Genomic DNA, 15,723 nt, shown 5'->3' with positions numbered 1-15,723 from the left:
ACTGTATGGGTACAGGATGAATTCCAAATCCTGAATTCCACTATGCTTCTATTTTTTCTACAGATAGCATGTAGCAGGCACAACAAATATAGGAGGAGTGGCCCATAAAATAAAGGCAGATGAGCCATTCCTCCACTTTTGGTCATCTTATCTATTTGTCTTATTTTTACATTAGTTTTGCTAACAGCATTTATTGCCACAACAGGGTGGCATCTCAGTTATGATCATCAATCACTGCTGGTGCTTCTCATTTGGAGCTATGGATGACTCCAAATGAAACATATTTGATTTTCAACTTCATTTGCCTATTGTACACTGGATCTTCAGGACCTTCACTCAGAAAAAGAATGTAATTTCTTATCCAGGTCAGTCAGAGACAAAAGTATCTAAATGACTTGTGAAGCTCCATCCCATTCTCAGCAAGGACTTCAGGTTGGTGGCATTTTAGACACATTGCTCAGAATGTCATTTAGCTGATGATTTGTCACAATATATTTTTCATCCAACACTCTCAAGGTAATCTACTAATACTTTCCAAAACCTTTTCAAAATTTTATCATTAACTGTGAGATACTACAAACATCTTTGTGGACATAGGAAATTGAGGAACAGAGTTTTCATGACATTTTTAAATACAAATCAGTCAGGCAGCATTTTCCACTTTGTGGTCCTCAGCTCCTTATCTGATCATTTTTTTAAGTCAACATCTCTTTGAGGCACCTCAGGTATGGTGGCATCTGGTCTGACACCCTTTGTTGGCCACCTACTTACTAGAATGCTACCATGCTTCCCAGTCAAGTGATACTGAAGAGTTTGAAGCCACAGGAGTCCAAGCAGAGAGCAGACACTGTCTTCTTCTTGGTTTGCCCCCAGTTTGCAGCCACTCTGACCTATATTTCACAATTTCCCTATCTTTCACTTAAAAAATCCACAGTCTTGCCTGGAGATCTCACTGCATGTGCAAATTTCTTTAGTTTCTGGGTGCCATGTGAGCAAAGAGGTTTTGCAGGGAGGATCTAACAACTGAGATGTTTTATTTTCTGGATCCAGCTTGAAAGGTGGCAGCTGGTGAGGGCAGTGGATTTCCAAATGAAATCCTTCTTGTCTTGGCCTTACCCTCCCTAGGAGTATTCTTCTGGTTTCCATTTGTGCTTAGGAAAGCAGGAAGTTCCAGTTGTCTGCTTTGAGTGTGATTGATCTTGTTGTCCAAAAATGGTCATAAAAAATAAACACCTCCTATCCAAAACAATCTGTCCTTCCCAGAGACCCTTCTGAGACCTTTTTTGGGTTGTTCTTTTTTGGCTGTCTACTGGTAATGTCTTAATCTCCTCATCTTGGTAAATATAATGAATTCTTTAACTCTGTACACTCATCTGAGTGGCACACACATGAGTACCAATGAAGACTTGATCTGATTGTGTAGACTGATGTTTCAGTCACTTCAGTTCCAAAGGAGGCATTAAACAAAACCCCAATATTGTACTGAAGCAGCATTGTCTAGGATCAAGGTTCTATTAGAAACTAGAGGACACATCTCATACCCACTCCTGACTGCCCATGGTGGACATGAGTTGGGGATTTCAGTGACTTCCATAGCAGTGATTTCACCACAGCAAACAGATTGCACCAAATGTATAGGGCAGTTCCAGATAGAAAGGGTCTGCAAGTGAATTCTGAGCACAGGGAATCTGAGTTTCAGCTGTTTTCCCCATCCTGAAATACAGCATCTATTTTGTATACATTTTATTGTCTAGAGAGGACTATGGAATCTTAGAGTTTGGGCCCATTTTTATATGATCTGTTTTAAATCTGAAGCACTGTGCCAAGAATAATCAGTGCTCTCAGACTGACACTGGATAGCAAGTTACCAGATTTTTCCTTCTATGTCATTCACATTTAAGAATTGCCATACCAGACCAACAGTTTGTCTGTTCTGCTGAGTTTGTCCATAACCATGATCAGTGCCAGATGTTTTGCAGGAAACCATAAACCACAATGCAGTATGGTACTTCCTGATAGGTGAAAAAAGCTTCCTGTCCCTCCTGATGAGAGGCACAGCACTTTTATCACACATGGATGTATATCAGGGAGACTAATTAGCTATATGGGGCTTGACCTGAAGCTGCTCAAAGTCACTGAGAGTCTTGATTTCACTGTGAAGTGGAGGGAATGAGGAGGATGACACTGAGCAGTCAATTTAACCCCAGGTCACACTTTTAGGGTCTTTACCTGGCAGATATGAACAGCTCCACAGATTTTGCTGGCAGTCTGTCAGAGTAACTAAGGATCAATTCCCACAAGACTCCCCATCCTGCTTACAGACTCAGCCTCTTGTTTTAGTGAGGGTTTTTTTGCCAACCTGTAGCCATCAGGGCATCCCAGGCTCCTTGCTGTTAGTTGACACTAGGAAAATTACCTTTACACTGTCTTGAACAGGAAGCAAGGACAGTTGGAGGTAAGAGTAGATACTTGGACTGCACTTTGTGCTTTGGCAAAACATGGATTTTCCTCTTGGAATTTCCCATGTTCTAAAGTGCAGGATTTCCTATCTGCCTTGGCATGGAGGGATGGAAAAAACATTTCATTTAAAATAAACAGTTCCCAGGAGATGTGGAGCCAGAGAAGAGCCTGTTCAACTGTTGAGCACAAGGCCTGAAGGTCCAGTTCAAAGCTTCTGAAGACAATAGGAAAAAAAAGTTCTATTGAGTTGAATGGGATCAGCCCTATATTGAACTTCAAAGTTTTCACATGCTTATGCAAAGATACCACACAGACACAATTATCTTTCTAAACAAAGTCATAATTGGAATTTGCCAGAATAATTTACACCTAATGAGCTGCAAGCATTTCTTTTTCTTGCTGTCTTTATGAGATGTGTCCTCTAGTTTCTAATAGAACCTTGATCCTAGACAATGCTGCTTCAGTACAATATTGGGGTTTTGTTTAATGCCTCCTTTGGAGCTGAAGTGACTGAAACATCAGTCTTACACAATCATCCAAGATTGCCTTGGAGAACACCCAGCCCTGCCAGTCCAGTTTTAAGAAGTGATGAAGCAACCAGTAGCAGAACCATGGGTCATAAAATCTCTCCTTACCTTCAGCTTTCCCATTGCCTTTCTGCTTGCTGTTCCGAAGGGGAGGCACTTCCAGTGAAACTATCCCTGAGTTTTCCAGGATGTTGACCTCCACTCGTAACCTCCCCACAAGCTGCTGGGGCCTGATGCTGACTGTATATTCATATTTTCCCAACCTTCTTTGCAAAAGCTCCTCATAATGCAGCAGGAACCTGGCCTGCATCTTGCGAGGAATGAAGACAGAAGCTTTGAAGGTCTCATAGCCATTCTCCCTGGAAGAAAAAGTCCAAAGACACCTTTACATCCCATACAAATCACACACCAGTTCCTCCAATGAATAATGAATCTGGATTTCGTTGGTCTTATGAAAGTATTTTCTATCACTGGATATATAAAAGCAGCAAGAAAAGAAACATCCTAATGCTTCACAAAGTGTTGGGCACATAGGAGGTTTTCACTGGAGGAAAGGTCTTAAAAGACAAGATAATTTCTTAGAGAGAGAGTAATATGACAGACAATTATAACATGGAATAGGTCTCTTGGCTTCTTTTACAGAGAATTTGCAAGATACATAATTAATTCTTGTCTTTACATTGTGGACTCTGCAATATCTTAAGCAAAGTACTAATTAATTCCTCTTTCTTAGGATTAACTGTTTATAGCCATATACTCAGTGGGGTGAAATAGGACCACCAAGACAATTCTACAACTGAACACTTCTCTAGAATGAGACTTCCAGCCAGCCACAGTGTGCCATCAGTCACCCAGCATACAAGTGACAGTCAGATTTCTGTTTGCTTTATTGACTTCTGCTGCCCTCTGTTAAACAGAAATAACTTAAGATGTTCTACTTCCCACACAGTGCACTGCAGGGTCCAGCTGCCAGGCACTGACACGATGCCAGGCACTACAATTTGTGAAGGGAAAATTAAAAATCCACATAGCAAGAATGGAAGCTTTTAATGCCATGCAGGGGTAACTTCAGAACTCCCTGATCCAAGATTTTGGTGATGTCTACAATCCAGTGAGAACTGAAAAGTGTTTGAGACTTTGATTTCTCTAAGAGGTATAAAAATAACTTAATTTTTCAATGTTGGCCTTTAGGACAATTGGAATGACATCTCTGGATCATACCAGTGGTCTAACATTCACAGGTAGTAATTGTACACAGAAGGGATGCAACATGGCAGGACAAGAGAAATATAGTGATTTCTTTTTCCCACTCTTTCAGGTTCTATCAGCTCAGGTCTGGTTCCTTTGCTGAAGGTTCATGATAGGGTTTTTCTACCATAAGTTTGTCCAAGCTCTTTTTGAACCCACATCAAATTTGGCACCCACAGTTTTTCAGTGGTAAGAAACACAATTTTGTAAAGAATATAATATTTTTTCTTTTTTGTACCTGACATGGGATCATCTTGTTAAGTTTTCTCTGGTTTTTCTACGAGGGACAAAATAAAGACCCTTATTCTTCATTAGTTCATCTCTCTCTGTCCCTCCCCACTGTTCATCATTTTTCTGATCTGAAAAGCAAAGACTATTTAGTTGTTCCTGATCATTTGTTCATGTTGGACTAGTGCTACTATCCCAGTTAAATGGGAATAATGCAGGATTTTCCAGTAAAATCCATCTCACAGTTCATCTCTTAGAAACATTTGAGGGAATTTGGGGTAAACCTGAGAAAACAGCCCCTAGTGCTGCTGAAGAAGTGCATTCAGGTGAACATACAGACTTTTAGATCATTAAAGGGGTGAGGATTTCTGCCAGGAGGACCAAGGGACTTCCAGACCCTAAGAACTAAAATAAGTCAAGCACTGAGAATGGGGCAAGTAAGTCTGATTGAAAAGGCTACCTGTGGTTTTGCCACTGGCTAACTTTGTAGTCTTGAACTTGTAACTCATTAAATTCCCATGCCCTTAATTTTCCTGCCTGTTATTCAGGAAGTAACATGATTTCTTTCCCTCTCAAATACATCCTGGAGCATCTTGGAAGTGAAAATGTTGTGTAACAGGCCTAGAAAACACCACTTGTAATTTTATATGCCTTGGAGTATCCAGGCAATCCAAATAACATTTTATTTCACTGCTTCTTCCTATAAATCCATGGATAGTATGCCAAAGCAGCCAAAATAAAGATGAAAGGAAAGTCCATCACTTCCCAGAACAGCCAAATACACAACACTTACCTTCCATCTGTGGAGTTTGAAGGTTTCTTGTGTTTTATTTTGTCATCACTGCTATTCTTCTTTTCTTTCCCTGTGACCTCTCCATAATAAGTCTTGTTGCCAATGATCCTGGAGAGACCAGAGATGTCAGCATGACCACTCTGCACACATATACAGCTATCACAGACTGTGCACTTGCAAATAAGCCAAGCATGCTACTGGTGTAACTCACTTTGAGTCCACTTAAGTCATTGAGACAGAAGCCAAATTACAGCAGAGAACATTTTTAATCCAGGAGTTTGACTAAAATGTCTGTTCAGTAGGTAATCTCCAAAGCATAAGGATGCAAACCAGAAAGCAAAGTCAAGACTCCCAGGATCCTCAGGTCCATATTCAGGATAACTGCTCTCAAGTTGCTGCCTTCCTGACTAAAATTCTTCTCTCTGGGAATGAGTTACTGGGCCATGGGTTGCATAACAAAACAGCCCCTAACATACAGCTTGGTTGGCTAATAGCAAAGAACTGTTTGTCCTCCTATTCACCCCTAATAGAAGTCTTCCTAAAAGAGATGTTCCCCTTTCTGCTGAAGTCATGCCTGAAGTTGTGTCCCCAATATCTACCCACAAGGGCCATCTGTGCATGACCAAACCAAATATATTTTTTAAACCAAGACCTTAACTTATTCCTTAGTGACTTATTTCAGTGTGAGTTTGGTTGCTCTCTGCTTGCTCTGTTACACACAGAGAATGAGTAGCAGCTCCAGCAGCAAGTCAACCTATCTATCAGTTGGAGTTGACTTTCCTTGTCTACTGACAGTATGGAGAACCTGGAACAACAAGGAGCTGTTTGGCATCAGAGTCAGTTTGGCAAGATAAGTATCATGTGCCAGGGCTGATGAAATTTTCATTGAACAGATTTCTGAGGGCTAGGAGAGATTTTTTTTTGGCCCAAATCAAGAAGAGAGGAGGAGAAGGAAGTGCTTAAAAGACAGTCAAATGGGAAATAAAGTCATTTTCTTCACCACATACATTGAAGACTTGAGTCTTATCATCCTGTCCTCCAAGGACTTGCTCTGTGCTTTTGGGGCTTTTGGAGGGCACCATGGGTGTGGTTTGATTTTTCCCAAAGATGTGCAAAAAGGCCTTGGCAGAGTCCTACTTCAGATGAGGCAGTTTTTGAAATCTCAGGGAGCTAACTGCAGGGTGGGAGACAGCTGTCAGCATCACTTACTTACATGGTAAAGTTGGAGATGAAAGCTGCAGCTGGGATTTGCATCTCAAACACAGCTTCCCGTGCCTCGGATCCGCTGTTCACCATCGTGCATGAGACTGTGGTGAAAGCGTAACGAGAGATGATTGTGGATTTCACACTGAATTCAGACATCCGAGGCCTGGTTTCCTGTAAATATCAGAAGGTGATCTCTATCAACACTGCCAGATAACTCACTTTCAGTATTTCACTGGGTTTAGCACTGAATATGCTGAAGTAAATCAGCACCCTCTGAGTATGAGACTCCCTAAGATAATCATAGATAATCATAGAATTGGCTGGGTTGGAAGGGACCTCAGAGATCATCGAGTCCAACCCTTGATCCACTCCCACTCCAGTTTCCAGCCCATGGCACTGAGTGCCACATCCAGGCTCTTTTGAAATATCTCCAGGGATGGAGAATCCACCCCTTCCCTGGGCAGCCCATTCCAATCTCTGATCACCCTCTCCAGAAAGAAATTCTTTCTAATGTCCAACCTAAACCTCCCCTGGCACAACTTGAGACCTCTTGTGCCCTCTTGTCTTGCTGAGAGTTGCCTGGGAAAAGAGACCAACCCCCCCCTGGCTCCAACCTCCTTTCAGGGAGTTGGAGAGAGTGATGAGGTCTCCCCTGAGCCTCCTCTTCTCCAGCCTCAACACCCCCAGCTCCCTCAGCCTCTCCTCACAGGATCTGTGCTCGAGTCCCTTCACCAGCCCAGTTGCCTCCTTTGGACCTGCTCCAGCACCTCAATCTCCTTCCTGAGCTGAGGGGCCCAGAACTGGACACAGGACTCAAGCTGTGGCCTCCCCAGAGCTGAGCACAGGGGCAGAATCCCTTCCCTGGACCTGCTGGCCATGCTGTTCCTGATACAAGCCAGGATGCCATTGGCCTTCTTGGCCACCTGGGCACACTGCTGGCTCATGTTCAGCTTCCTGGCAATCCAGACTCCCAGCTCCCTTTCTGCCTGGCTGCTCTCCAGCCACTCTGTCCCCAGCCTGGAGCTCCCCATGGGGTTGTTGTGGCCAAAGTGCAGGACCCAGCACTTGGCCTAAAAGATAAACAGGCAACAGCAGGCAAGGTGGGTTTGCCCTCAAAATTCCAGGTGAGCTGCAAAAAGTAAAGGAGAGACCCACCACTGCCTTTGGTCACACACAAGGACAGAGGTCACTGTCATTGCTTAAGGTCTGGGGAGAATCCAGGCAGGATGAGAGCTCTGATGGTGCCAGTCTTTATGGTACGAAACACACTGATAAAAATCCTAAACTGCACCCTTCTACCTTGACCACATGAAAGGATCAGGATTAGTCCCTTATGGCCTCTTCCTTTATAGGGATTAAAACTCAGAGCCCTCATAGGGTCCAGAACTAGTGTCAGAGAAACTGCCCTATGGAGTGTGCAGAAGCCTAGATGTAAGATCTCCTGAAAAACTAAAACCACAGTGCATGAAATCTTCAAATTTATGCAGTCAGATCTGTAAGTTAGTTGTCAATGGATTCAACTGAGTCTTCCTCCCCTGAGAATCCATCCTGGAAGTCTCAGCCAATGGATGGAAGAGATTTAATAAGAAACACTGACACTGTGATGTCTCAAGTAAAATATTTTAAGACTTTTAGCCTACACTGGTTTGTTTCCAGCAGAGAAGCTACAGAGACTGCAATGAATGACACACGATGTAGTAATCAAAGCTGAAAGCCAATTTTTCCTTCTTGGGAATGTGTTTTTGTGCACAGGTCTTGGGTTAGAGCATTTCTCCAGTCTAACATTATTTTTTGACAGCAGCATCTCCATGGAGCTCAACACAATTTTTTTTCCTGGAAGACTTCAGTGTATTTAACCATAAGCAGCCCATGTAAGAAAAAAAAAATCCTGTATTTGCCTTAAACAGTCAAAGACAGAACCCTCAAGAGCTGAAGGAAGCTAAAGATTAAAATACATTGCAAACACAGAGCAACTTCACTAAGCCAAATAAACTGTGAGCCTTCCTACTGAGGCTGATAAACAGTCACAGTCACATAAGACTTGTGAAGGCAAAATCATGCCCTTCAGCTGCACATCCAGGAATTTTTTCTGAACAAAAATGATTTTGACAAATGGTTTTAAAAAGGGAGCAAGTGGTTGTATGAGTCAGAATGAAACAAGAATATTTCTGCAGTAGCTGATGGCATCAGAAGCTGTAATAAGTGAGCATCCAACTAAACAAGCTGCTGGGTGGTGAATTCCAGGCAAATGGAAGAATGAGGATCCACTGGAAACAGACAAAAAACCATCAACAGCTTTGGAATAAACCCATCAACAGCCAGACAGAAAAGACTCTGATAAATGTGTCTCAGATGAACCTAATCATGACAGATATCTTTAACAGCTGGAGGACGTGTGATGTTCTCTCTGTCCATGAACGTCCTGCTTAGCACAGGCTCAGCTCACATGGAGCACAACAGAAAAAAATTAGCACTTTTAGGGTGTGATTTGTCTCACTGATTTCAGACAGCCCAGAGTGCAATGGATCTAGTCTAGAACACATCTGCTCAGATCTAACATCCCTCCTCTCCCTGAGGCTACTAGTGGCTTTTACTCAATCACTGTGAATTAGAACTACATCCTGCTGTTCTTAGGACCTTCCTTGATCCATAGGAATGGCTTTCTAGTCCCATTATCCTGAAGATGGAGAGGATGGGACATCTTGATCTGAAGTTGTTTTAGAGGAACATTTTCAGATATAACAAGGTGATGTTTTCCTTCATTCTTCCATGACACCTTTTTCCTGTGGCAGAGATGCAGAGGATTTAATAACACAAGTAAAAGAGAGACTATGAAACTCCAGCAGATGCTTTGGTTCCAGATTTTCTGCATCCACTCCCATGTTCTGCATTTCATCACGAGCTGTGGGTTCAAACATGGTGCACAGCTCAGCAGCAAAAGAGGATCAAGCCCTTTGCTTTTAACTTGAGACATCAGATGTTTTTCAGTGACAGATCTGACTTGGAGTCCAACACTCTGAATGCAGTGATGGATTCATCTGAAGTCAGAAAGTCTTTAAAATATGACAGAGGCCATGGCCTTGCCCTTGTTATGACAAGAAAATAAGAATAGCAGTATTGGGTGAGAACAATAGCAATTTTAACCCTATAGCCTATCATTGGCAGAGATCAAGAGTGAATGCTTAGAGAAGAGTAAAATCCATCCAAACTGCACTGATATTACTCAGAAATATTCTCTGTATTTAGTAACTTGTGGCTAAAGGAACTCCTTAATCAAAGATGGTATTTTTGTGCTTAGCAAACCTCTGTGGATTTTTCTTTTGTGAGTTTACACAGCTGCTTTTTGAATCCATATAAACTTCTAGCATGCACAAAATCTTGTCCCAGAGCTTAATGACATTTTATATGAAGAACCACACCACTTGCTGGCTTCAGCTGATCTCTCACATCTCTCTTCCCACTGAAGAAGCTCCAATTCTAATAACCTCAGAGAAAAAACAATGGCAAAACCAAATGAAAAAAAAAAAAAAATTCAACACCTCTCCCTCTTCCTGGTGTTGAGGAATTGCTGCTGAAAAAAGCAAACACTGAACAAGGGCATCACATACAGCTGAGGATAAAAGAACTGATTCATCTTCCCATTCCTGGAAGAGATCTGCCATCCCTTGTATATAGAAAATATAAACACTGGGGGCAGAGGCAGTTTCCAAACAGGTTGCTAGGTCGAGCTTGGCAGGCAGCCCAAGTTCCAGCCTGTGATTCTTGTGTGTTCCCTGCAGCTCTTGCACAATCCATCAGCACCTGATGCTCTGACAGCTGTGAAAATGCCTGTGTGTTTTCTCTGCACTTTATTAAGGCCTTCAGAAGATGAGAGGCAGCACAAGGGAAAAAATACAAAAAACCCCAAAATAAAACAACAAACCACTTGATTAATATTATTATTGTTACTGTGGTTCATTATCCCTATTAAAAACAAAGCTAGGGAGGGCCAAGGTGGCAGATTAGCAGATTGCTATGAGGCAGGTTGGCTGGATGCTTTAGGAAGGTGTCCTGGTGATTGTGATGAATTGGGAGCTGAAATGTTCTTGCCAAACAAATTATTTTATGCTTGTTTACATCAAATGCTTGGAAAGACGGAAGAGAACTGAAGATCAATGAAATATACTCTGGGATTTTACCTTTATCAGTTGTTTTCATCAAAATAAATTGCCAGTACCTCAGAGTAGAAGTAATAAACTGGTAATAAGACTGAGAGCTCTAGGCTGCTGATTCAAATCTGTCAAAGATCAAAGAGACCAGAAGCAATTAACATGGGATGGCTGCTCGGTGGGTGAAATGAGTTCTTCCACTTCTCAACTAGAAAGCCTCCATATTTCAGAAAAGACAGAAAAAGTAACTGGCTGTGAACAGCCAGCTGCCCCTTAAGCCAAAATTTTCATTTAAGCTGGGCAGCTCTCAGTCCAGCAAGACATCCAGACTTCACAGCCTGATGTACATCTCAAGTTAGCAGGTTTACACTTTAAAGCTTTAGTTCCCATGCTGAAAGATATTGGCTTCCTTCTTTTTTTTCTTTCTTCAGAAAATTTTGGTCTCTGCATCAACAGAGACCTTCAGATTTCAAAGCAAACTCTCCCTTTGTCTGTAATGAGATTTCATCAGACTAATGTTCACTGCATGGTTGAGGTTTCTAAAACTGGATGTTCTCTCTCCAGACCTGGGGTCAAGAAGAAGGATTGGGAAGTATTAGAAGAACCTGTACCTGTTGCATTTATCAAAATGAATATTTTATTTTTTTTTACCTAAAATCTCATCCTGCCATCAACCACTGACAGTTCACTCCTGGGCACAGAGGTTCACACACATATTTACATAGAGCAAATATAATTCCCCTGAGGTAAAATCAAGACAGAGTGTGATACATACCAGCCTCTGCAAAAATTTGGCCTGTCTTGGAACCCGGCGTGCAACCTGCAAAGAGTTAAGGGAGTTAATGGAACCCATTCAACTTACAGAAAACATCTCACCTGTTTAAATCCAGACACAGGTTTGGGTGACTGGTCACCCATGGCCAAGTTCAAACCTTCCCATGGTTAAAATTAAAACCTGAATCTCTTCCCTATTAACAGACCCATTGATCAAAGCTCAGCAGTGGAATGCAGCTCTCACAGGTGAGGGGGTACTGTGTGTTTTACAAATGCTACTTGTCAAGAAACCCTCTATATGAGGACAGGAATCTCAGCCTTTGACCCTAGCCCTGGAAGTGAATTTTCTTACAGCTTTGTGTGGAGTTACACAGGGCTCTGTGTCACTATTTTTGCCCCTTTGCACAGGACAAGGGCTGCTGAATGGCCCACAGTGCTCATAAAATGCCACACAGGGCCCATCTACATCCTTGGGCAACTAAAAACTAAAGCCTCTTCCCCATACCAGATATGTCCTTCATCTGTGCAAGAGTGCTGAGCACCCATCATGGGTCACAGATGTCCCAGTCACCTGAGGCTGTCCTCAGCTGGGCACAGTGTGGATGCTCCAAACTTGAGCAACCACCAGGTTAACACCTGGGAACCATGCAGTAGGACTTGGCATAACCCCATCCTGCTTCACTCGTGGATCTGCTCCTAAGGAGGACCTCTGTAAACTGATGTTACAGCTTCACTTTTATTGATATTACCTCAACAGCTGATCTGTTGCCTCAAAACTCTCCACAGATGCTGTGGGTTTATTGCACAGTGACAGAGAAGCACTATTTATGTGCAGAAAGAGAATGAAGATATTTAAACTCAGCCACTGGCTTTATTGTGAGAAAAAGTGCTTCATGCAGGACAGTGCCTTGAACAACAACAACTCCTCTGACTTCTTTCCTGCACGTGGGGTAAATCTCAGCTTAGCAACATCTCCAGATCAAATCCCCCCCAAAACTGAGAGTCTAAGTCTCTTGTCAATGAGGGAAGCCAAGTAACTTCTTAAAATGTCGATGAAACTCCAGAGAGCAGAAGAATGAAGTGATATCTTTTTACCTGATTTGCCCTTTCTGTTGATTCACACTGAAGTAACAACACTCTTTGCCAGAAAGATGATTTTAAGTCTGTTTATATCATGCATAGCAAAGCTAAGGAAAGCCCAATGGAGAAATTAAACAATCCCCTCTGCTAGAATCCTTATTATTTTCTTATTATTTTAGCCAACATCTTGTAAAATTGGAACCAAGAAGAAACAGCTCCCTTGGGGAATTCTCAATGGGGAACGTGGGAAGAGGAAAGAAGACGAGAAGAGAGGAGAGAGGAGAAGAGAGGAGAAGAGAGGAGAAGAGAGGAGAAGAGAGGAGAGGAGAGGAGAGGACAGGACAGGACAGGACAGGACAGGACAGGACAGGACAGAGGAAGGTTTAAATTTTGGAATAAACTTTCTGTCTGGGTCTGTTATCTCAGGCAAGTAAAGGAGATCAGGAGCATGCTGTGGGAGGCTGCAGAGTCTCCATCACCATAGGTTCTTCAGAACAAGTCAGACAAATGTCTGTGAAGTTGATGCTGCTTGGAGCAGAGGCAGGGAGGGATGAGAGATCAGTGAACCTCACCACTTTTTTTTTTTACTAAAGGATTACCTTTTGGAACAAACCTACCTGTTGTCCCATGGGGAATGGTCACAATGGTTTTTACTGCCTGATTGGAGAAAATGGAAACTTTTTTACTGGTTTTACCTTTCCCCACCACACAGCTATATTTTTTTTTCTTGCTTATCTGCATGAGAAGGCTTTGTATGCCATAGATCCTTCAAAAAGCTAATTTCTAAAGTCTTAAGGATAATTGGTAAGCACTGGTCAGTAGCTAAGGATAAGCAGATAACAGTAATCTGTTTGCTATTACTTCATTACTGTGGCCAAAGCACTGCTGCAGGGTTTATGATACTGGTAAGTCCATAAAAGTGTTCTGAACAATCCAGCTTCACAAGCATCATCTAATGGAACCATTTCAAAGCTACCATCAACCTTTAGCTTTAAAGCCTTCCAAAGCACTCATTAAAGCCCAATAATTGCCAATAATGACCCCACAGCTTTTGCCTGATGGTTTTACAGTGGTATACAGAGAATAAGCTGGGCAGTAGCAACCCAGCTACCTGTGAAGAGCTGTCCCAAAGAACTGCTTCTAGTGCATCTGTAATAATCAGCAAACTTGTCAGCTAACAGCAGAGAAGTCAATCATTGGCTGAGCCAATGGCATTCCACAATTATGGCAAACACCACAATCCAGCAAAGACCTGTGTCTGTACTTAGTTTTGTGTAGGAAGATGCTCCCAAAATATTACAGTTAAACATGGCCCTATACACTCTCCAAAATCTGCCAGAGATTTGTTTGTAGGGTATTATGGTGATCTAGGGAAGCACCTGTATGTTCTTAACCTGGCTCATGTGTTCAGTGGGGACGGACAGATGCCCTCTTCTTCATCTCCCTGTCCTGGGGGACTAGATCACTAAATCATTTATACATTATTACTTTTCTGTTGGAAGTTACTGCTGCCCCTCATCTGCCAGCAACACAGCTCCTGTGAAAACACCTGAAGCAAGATCAGCCAGGTTACTTCAACTTGTTGCTTGAACTTTTCATTTGATTTTCCCCTTAAAGCAGGGAAGTAATTGTTCCCAGATACCACTCCACTGGCAGGACAGTGGTGGAGATATTGTCTCCCACTTGGACAGGTGGGTCTGCAAGAAAACGTTGGTTTGTGGCTTAATTCCTCAGCAAGGAATATGTTTTTACAGTAACCAGGATCAGCAACAAAGATGCTGAGGTCCTTATAGTGAAGAGGCATCAGCACTTCTGAAGAGAAATTCTCCTCATTCTACCATGGGTGAGATGAGCAACTGAATGAGCAGCTGTGAGATGGGTACAGATACATATGTAAAAGTCTCATTCTTCCCACCTACTGTGTGGCAGAAGATGCCAAACACAGGCAGTCACTGACATTTTAGACCCACTAAAGGATCCCACCTGCCTGCCAGTACTGCACAGGTCTTCCATAGGTCCTGCTTTCTTACTACCAGTCCCATATGTCTCAGATACTACAGAGCCTCCCAGATCTGATCAAATTTAGATTCATGCCCTAGGTGACCCAAAATCACCCATGTTAGCTGGCATGGACCTGAAGGATATGAGCACAGACCTGAAGCTCAGCCTTCTCAACCACAGCCTCCCAAACTATCTTGCTAACTTGCAAAAAAGTTCATTGCCTTTTCAGTCCGATTTCTCAAAAAAGCCACACAGCGACACAACAGAACAGCCCTCAGTTGCAGGATATTATTAATTTTTTTTAATCTGCCCTGGCCAAGAAGCATTTTACAAGCTGAAATCCAAGCGGTTTGTTTCATCCAGTGCGAGTTAAAAATCAGTCACAGTTCAGACTTCAGACCATGGGCAGAAAAACTCCTCCGAGCCTGAAATATTCTGAATTACTCAGCCTGGCACAGGGCCAGGACTCTGTGTTAACTCCCTTGTCCCTGCCTGGATAGCACAGTTATGGGGGGGTCAGCCTTGCACCTATCCCCAGGCAATAACACCCAGAGCAGGAGTGTGCTTTAAATTTCTTCTAAATAAATCTCTCCGGGCTTTATGCTGGTTGGCAGCCACCTCCCATGGAGCTGAGCTGCAGCCCCGGGCGTGCTGCAGGGATGGGTGCGAGAAACGCGGTTTTAGCAAAAATTCTGATAGTGATGGCTCAGAGGGAACAAGCCAGCCCTGGCCACCAGATACTCCCAGACCTGACCACCACCTTGAAACCTACTTGCTCCATGATGCTGTAGTCCGACATCAGCTTCTGTTCCAGGTACCTGGCCATCAGCTCCGAGTCCGGCTGCCCGAGCGAGGTGGCGAAACCCCAGCAGAGCCACAGCCAAAGGATCATGGTGGAAGAGGGGAGCGCTTGGCTGGGGCTCCAGCCTCACAGGTGAGGAGGAAAGCCCGGCTGCCTGCAGCTGCTGCCTGTGCTGCCAGACCGGCTGCCTGTGGGGAGGCTGACAGGACGAGACGATCCACCCTCTTCTCCTCCTTCCCGGCTCGGGACCGGCCCCTTTTCCACTCCTCAGGGCAGCTTCCCGCCCTGTCAGGGGCTGCGGGGGATCCTAACAGCCTTCCCTTCCTCCAGCTGCTCCCCTCAGCCGGGGGTCCTGTGAATGAGAGCCCGTGGCCTCTCTCCATGACACCCTCAGCCCCCATCTCGCTTCGTGCCATGGAGAAAGGTGGCACTGGGTGTCCCTGAGGTGCTGCTGCC

The 15,723-nt window shown here is 43.4% G+C and overlaps 1 protein-coding gene across 1 annotated transcript in view; it reads right to left on the bottom strand.

Annotated features, from left to right (window-relative positions):
• The window catches only part of ITIH5 (inter-alpha-trypsin inhibitor heavy chain 5), a 50,405-nt gene extending 34,908 nt beyond the window's left edge, over window positions 1-15,497 (bottom strand). Inside the window, exons 1-5 of the mRNA XM_071734189.1 lie at window positions 15,238-15,497; window positions 11,386-11,430; window positions 6,470-6,633; window positions 5,257-5,364; window positions 3,096-3,346 (exon numbers count right to left, since the gene is read on the bottom strand). Coding sequence (XP_071590290.1) covers window positions 3,096-3,346; window positions 5,257-5,364; window positions 6,470-6,633; window positions 11,386-11,430; window positions 15,238-15,357 — 688 coding nt within the window. The 5' untranslated portion in view covers window positions 15,358-15,497. The remainder of the gene's footprint in view (window positions 1-3,095; window positions 3,347-5,256; window positions 5,365-6,469; window positions 6,634-11,385; window positions 11,431-15,237) is intronic.
• Window positions 15,498-15,723: the final 226 nt, after the last annotated feature.

The sequence above is a fragment of the Heliangelus exortis genome, chromosome 1 (assembly GCF_036169615.1).
Source record: "Heliangelus exortis chromosome 1, bHelExo1.hap1, whole genome shotgun sequence".
NCBI lineage: Eukaryota > Metazoa > Chordata > Aves > Apodiformes > Trochilidae > Heliangelus > Heliangelus exortis.
The sequence above is the reverse complement of the archived record's forward strand: the minus strand, read 5'-3'. Positions and strand labels throughout refer to the sequence as shown.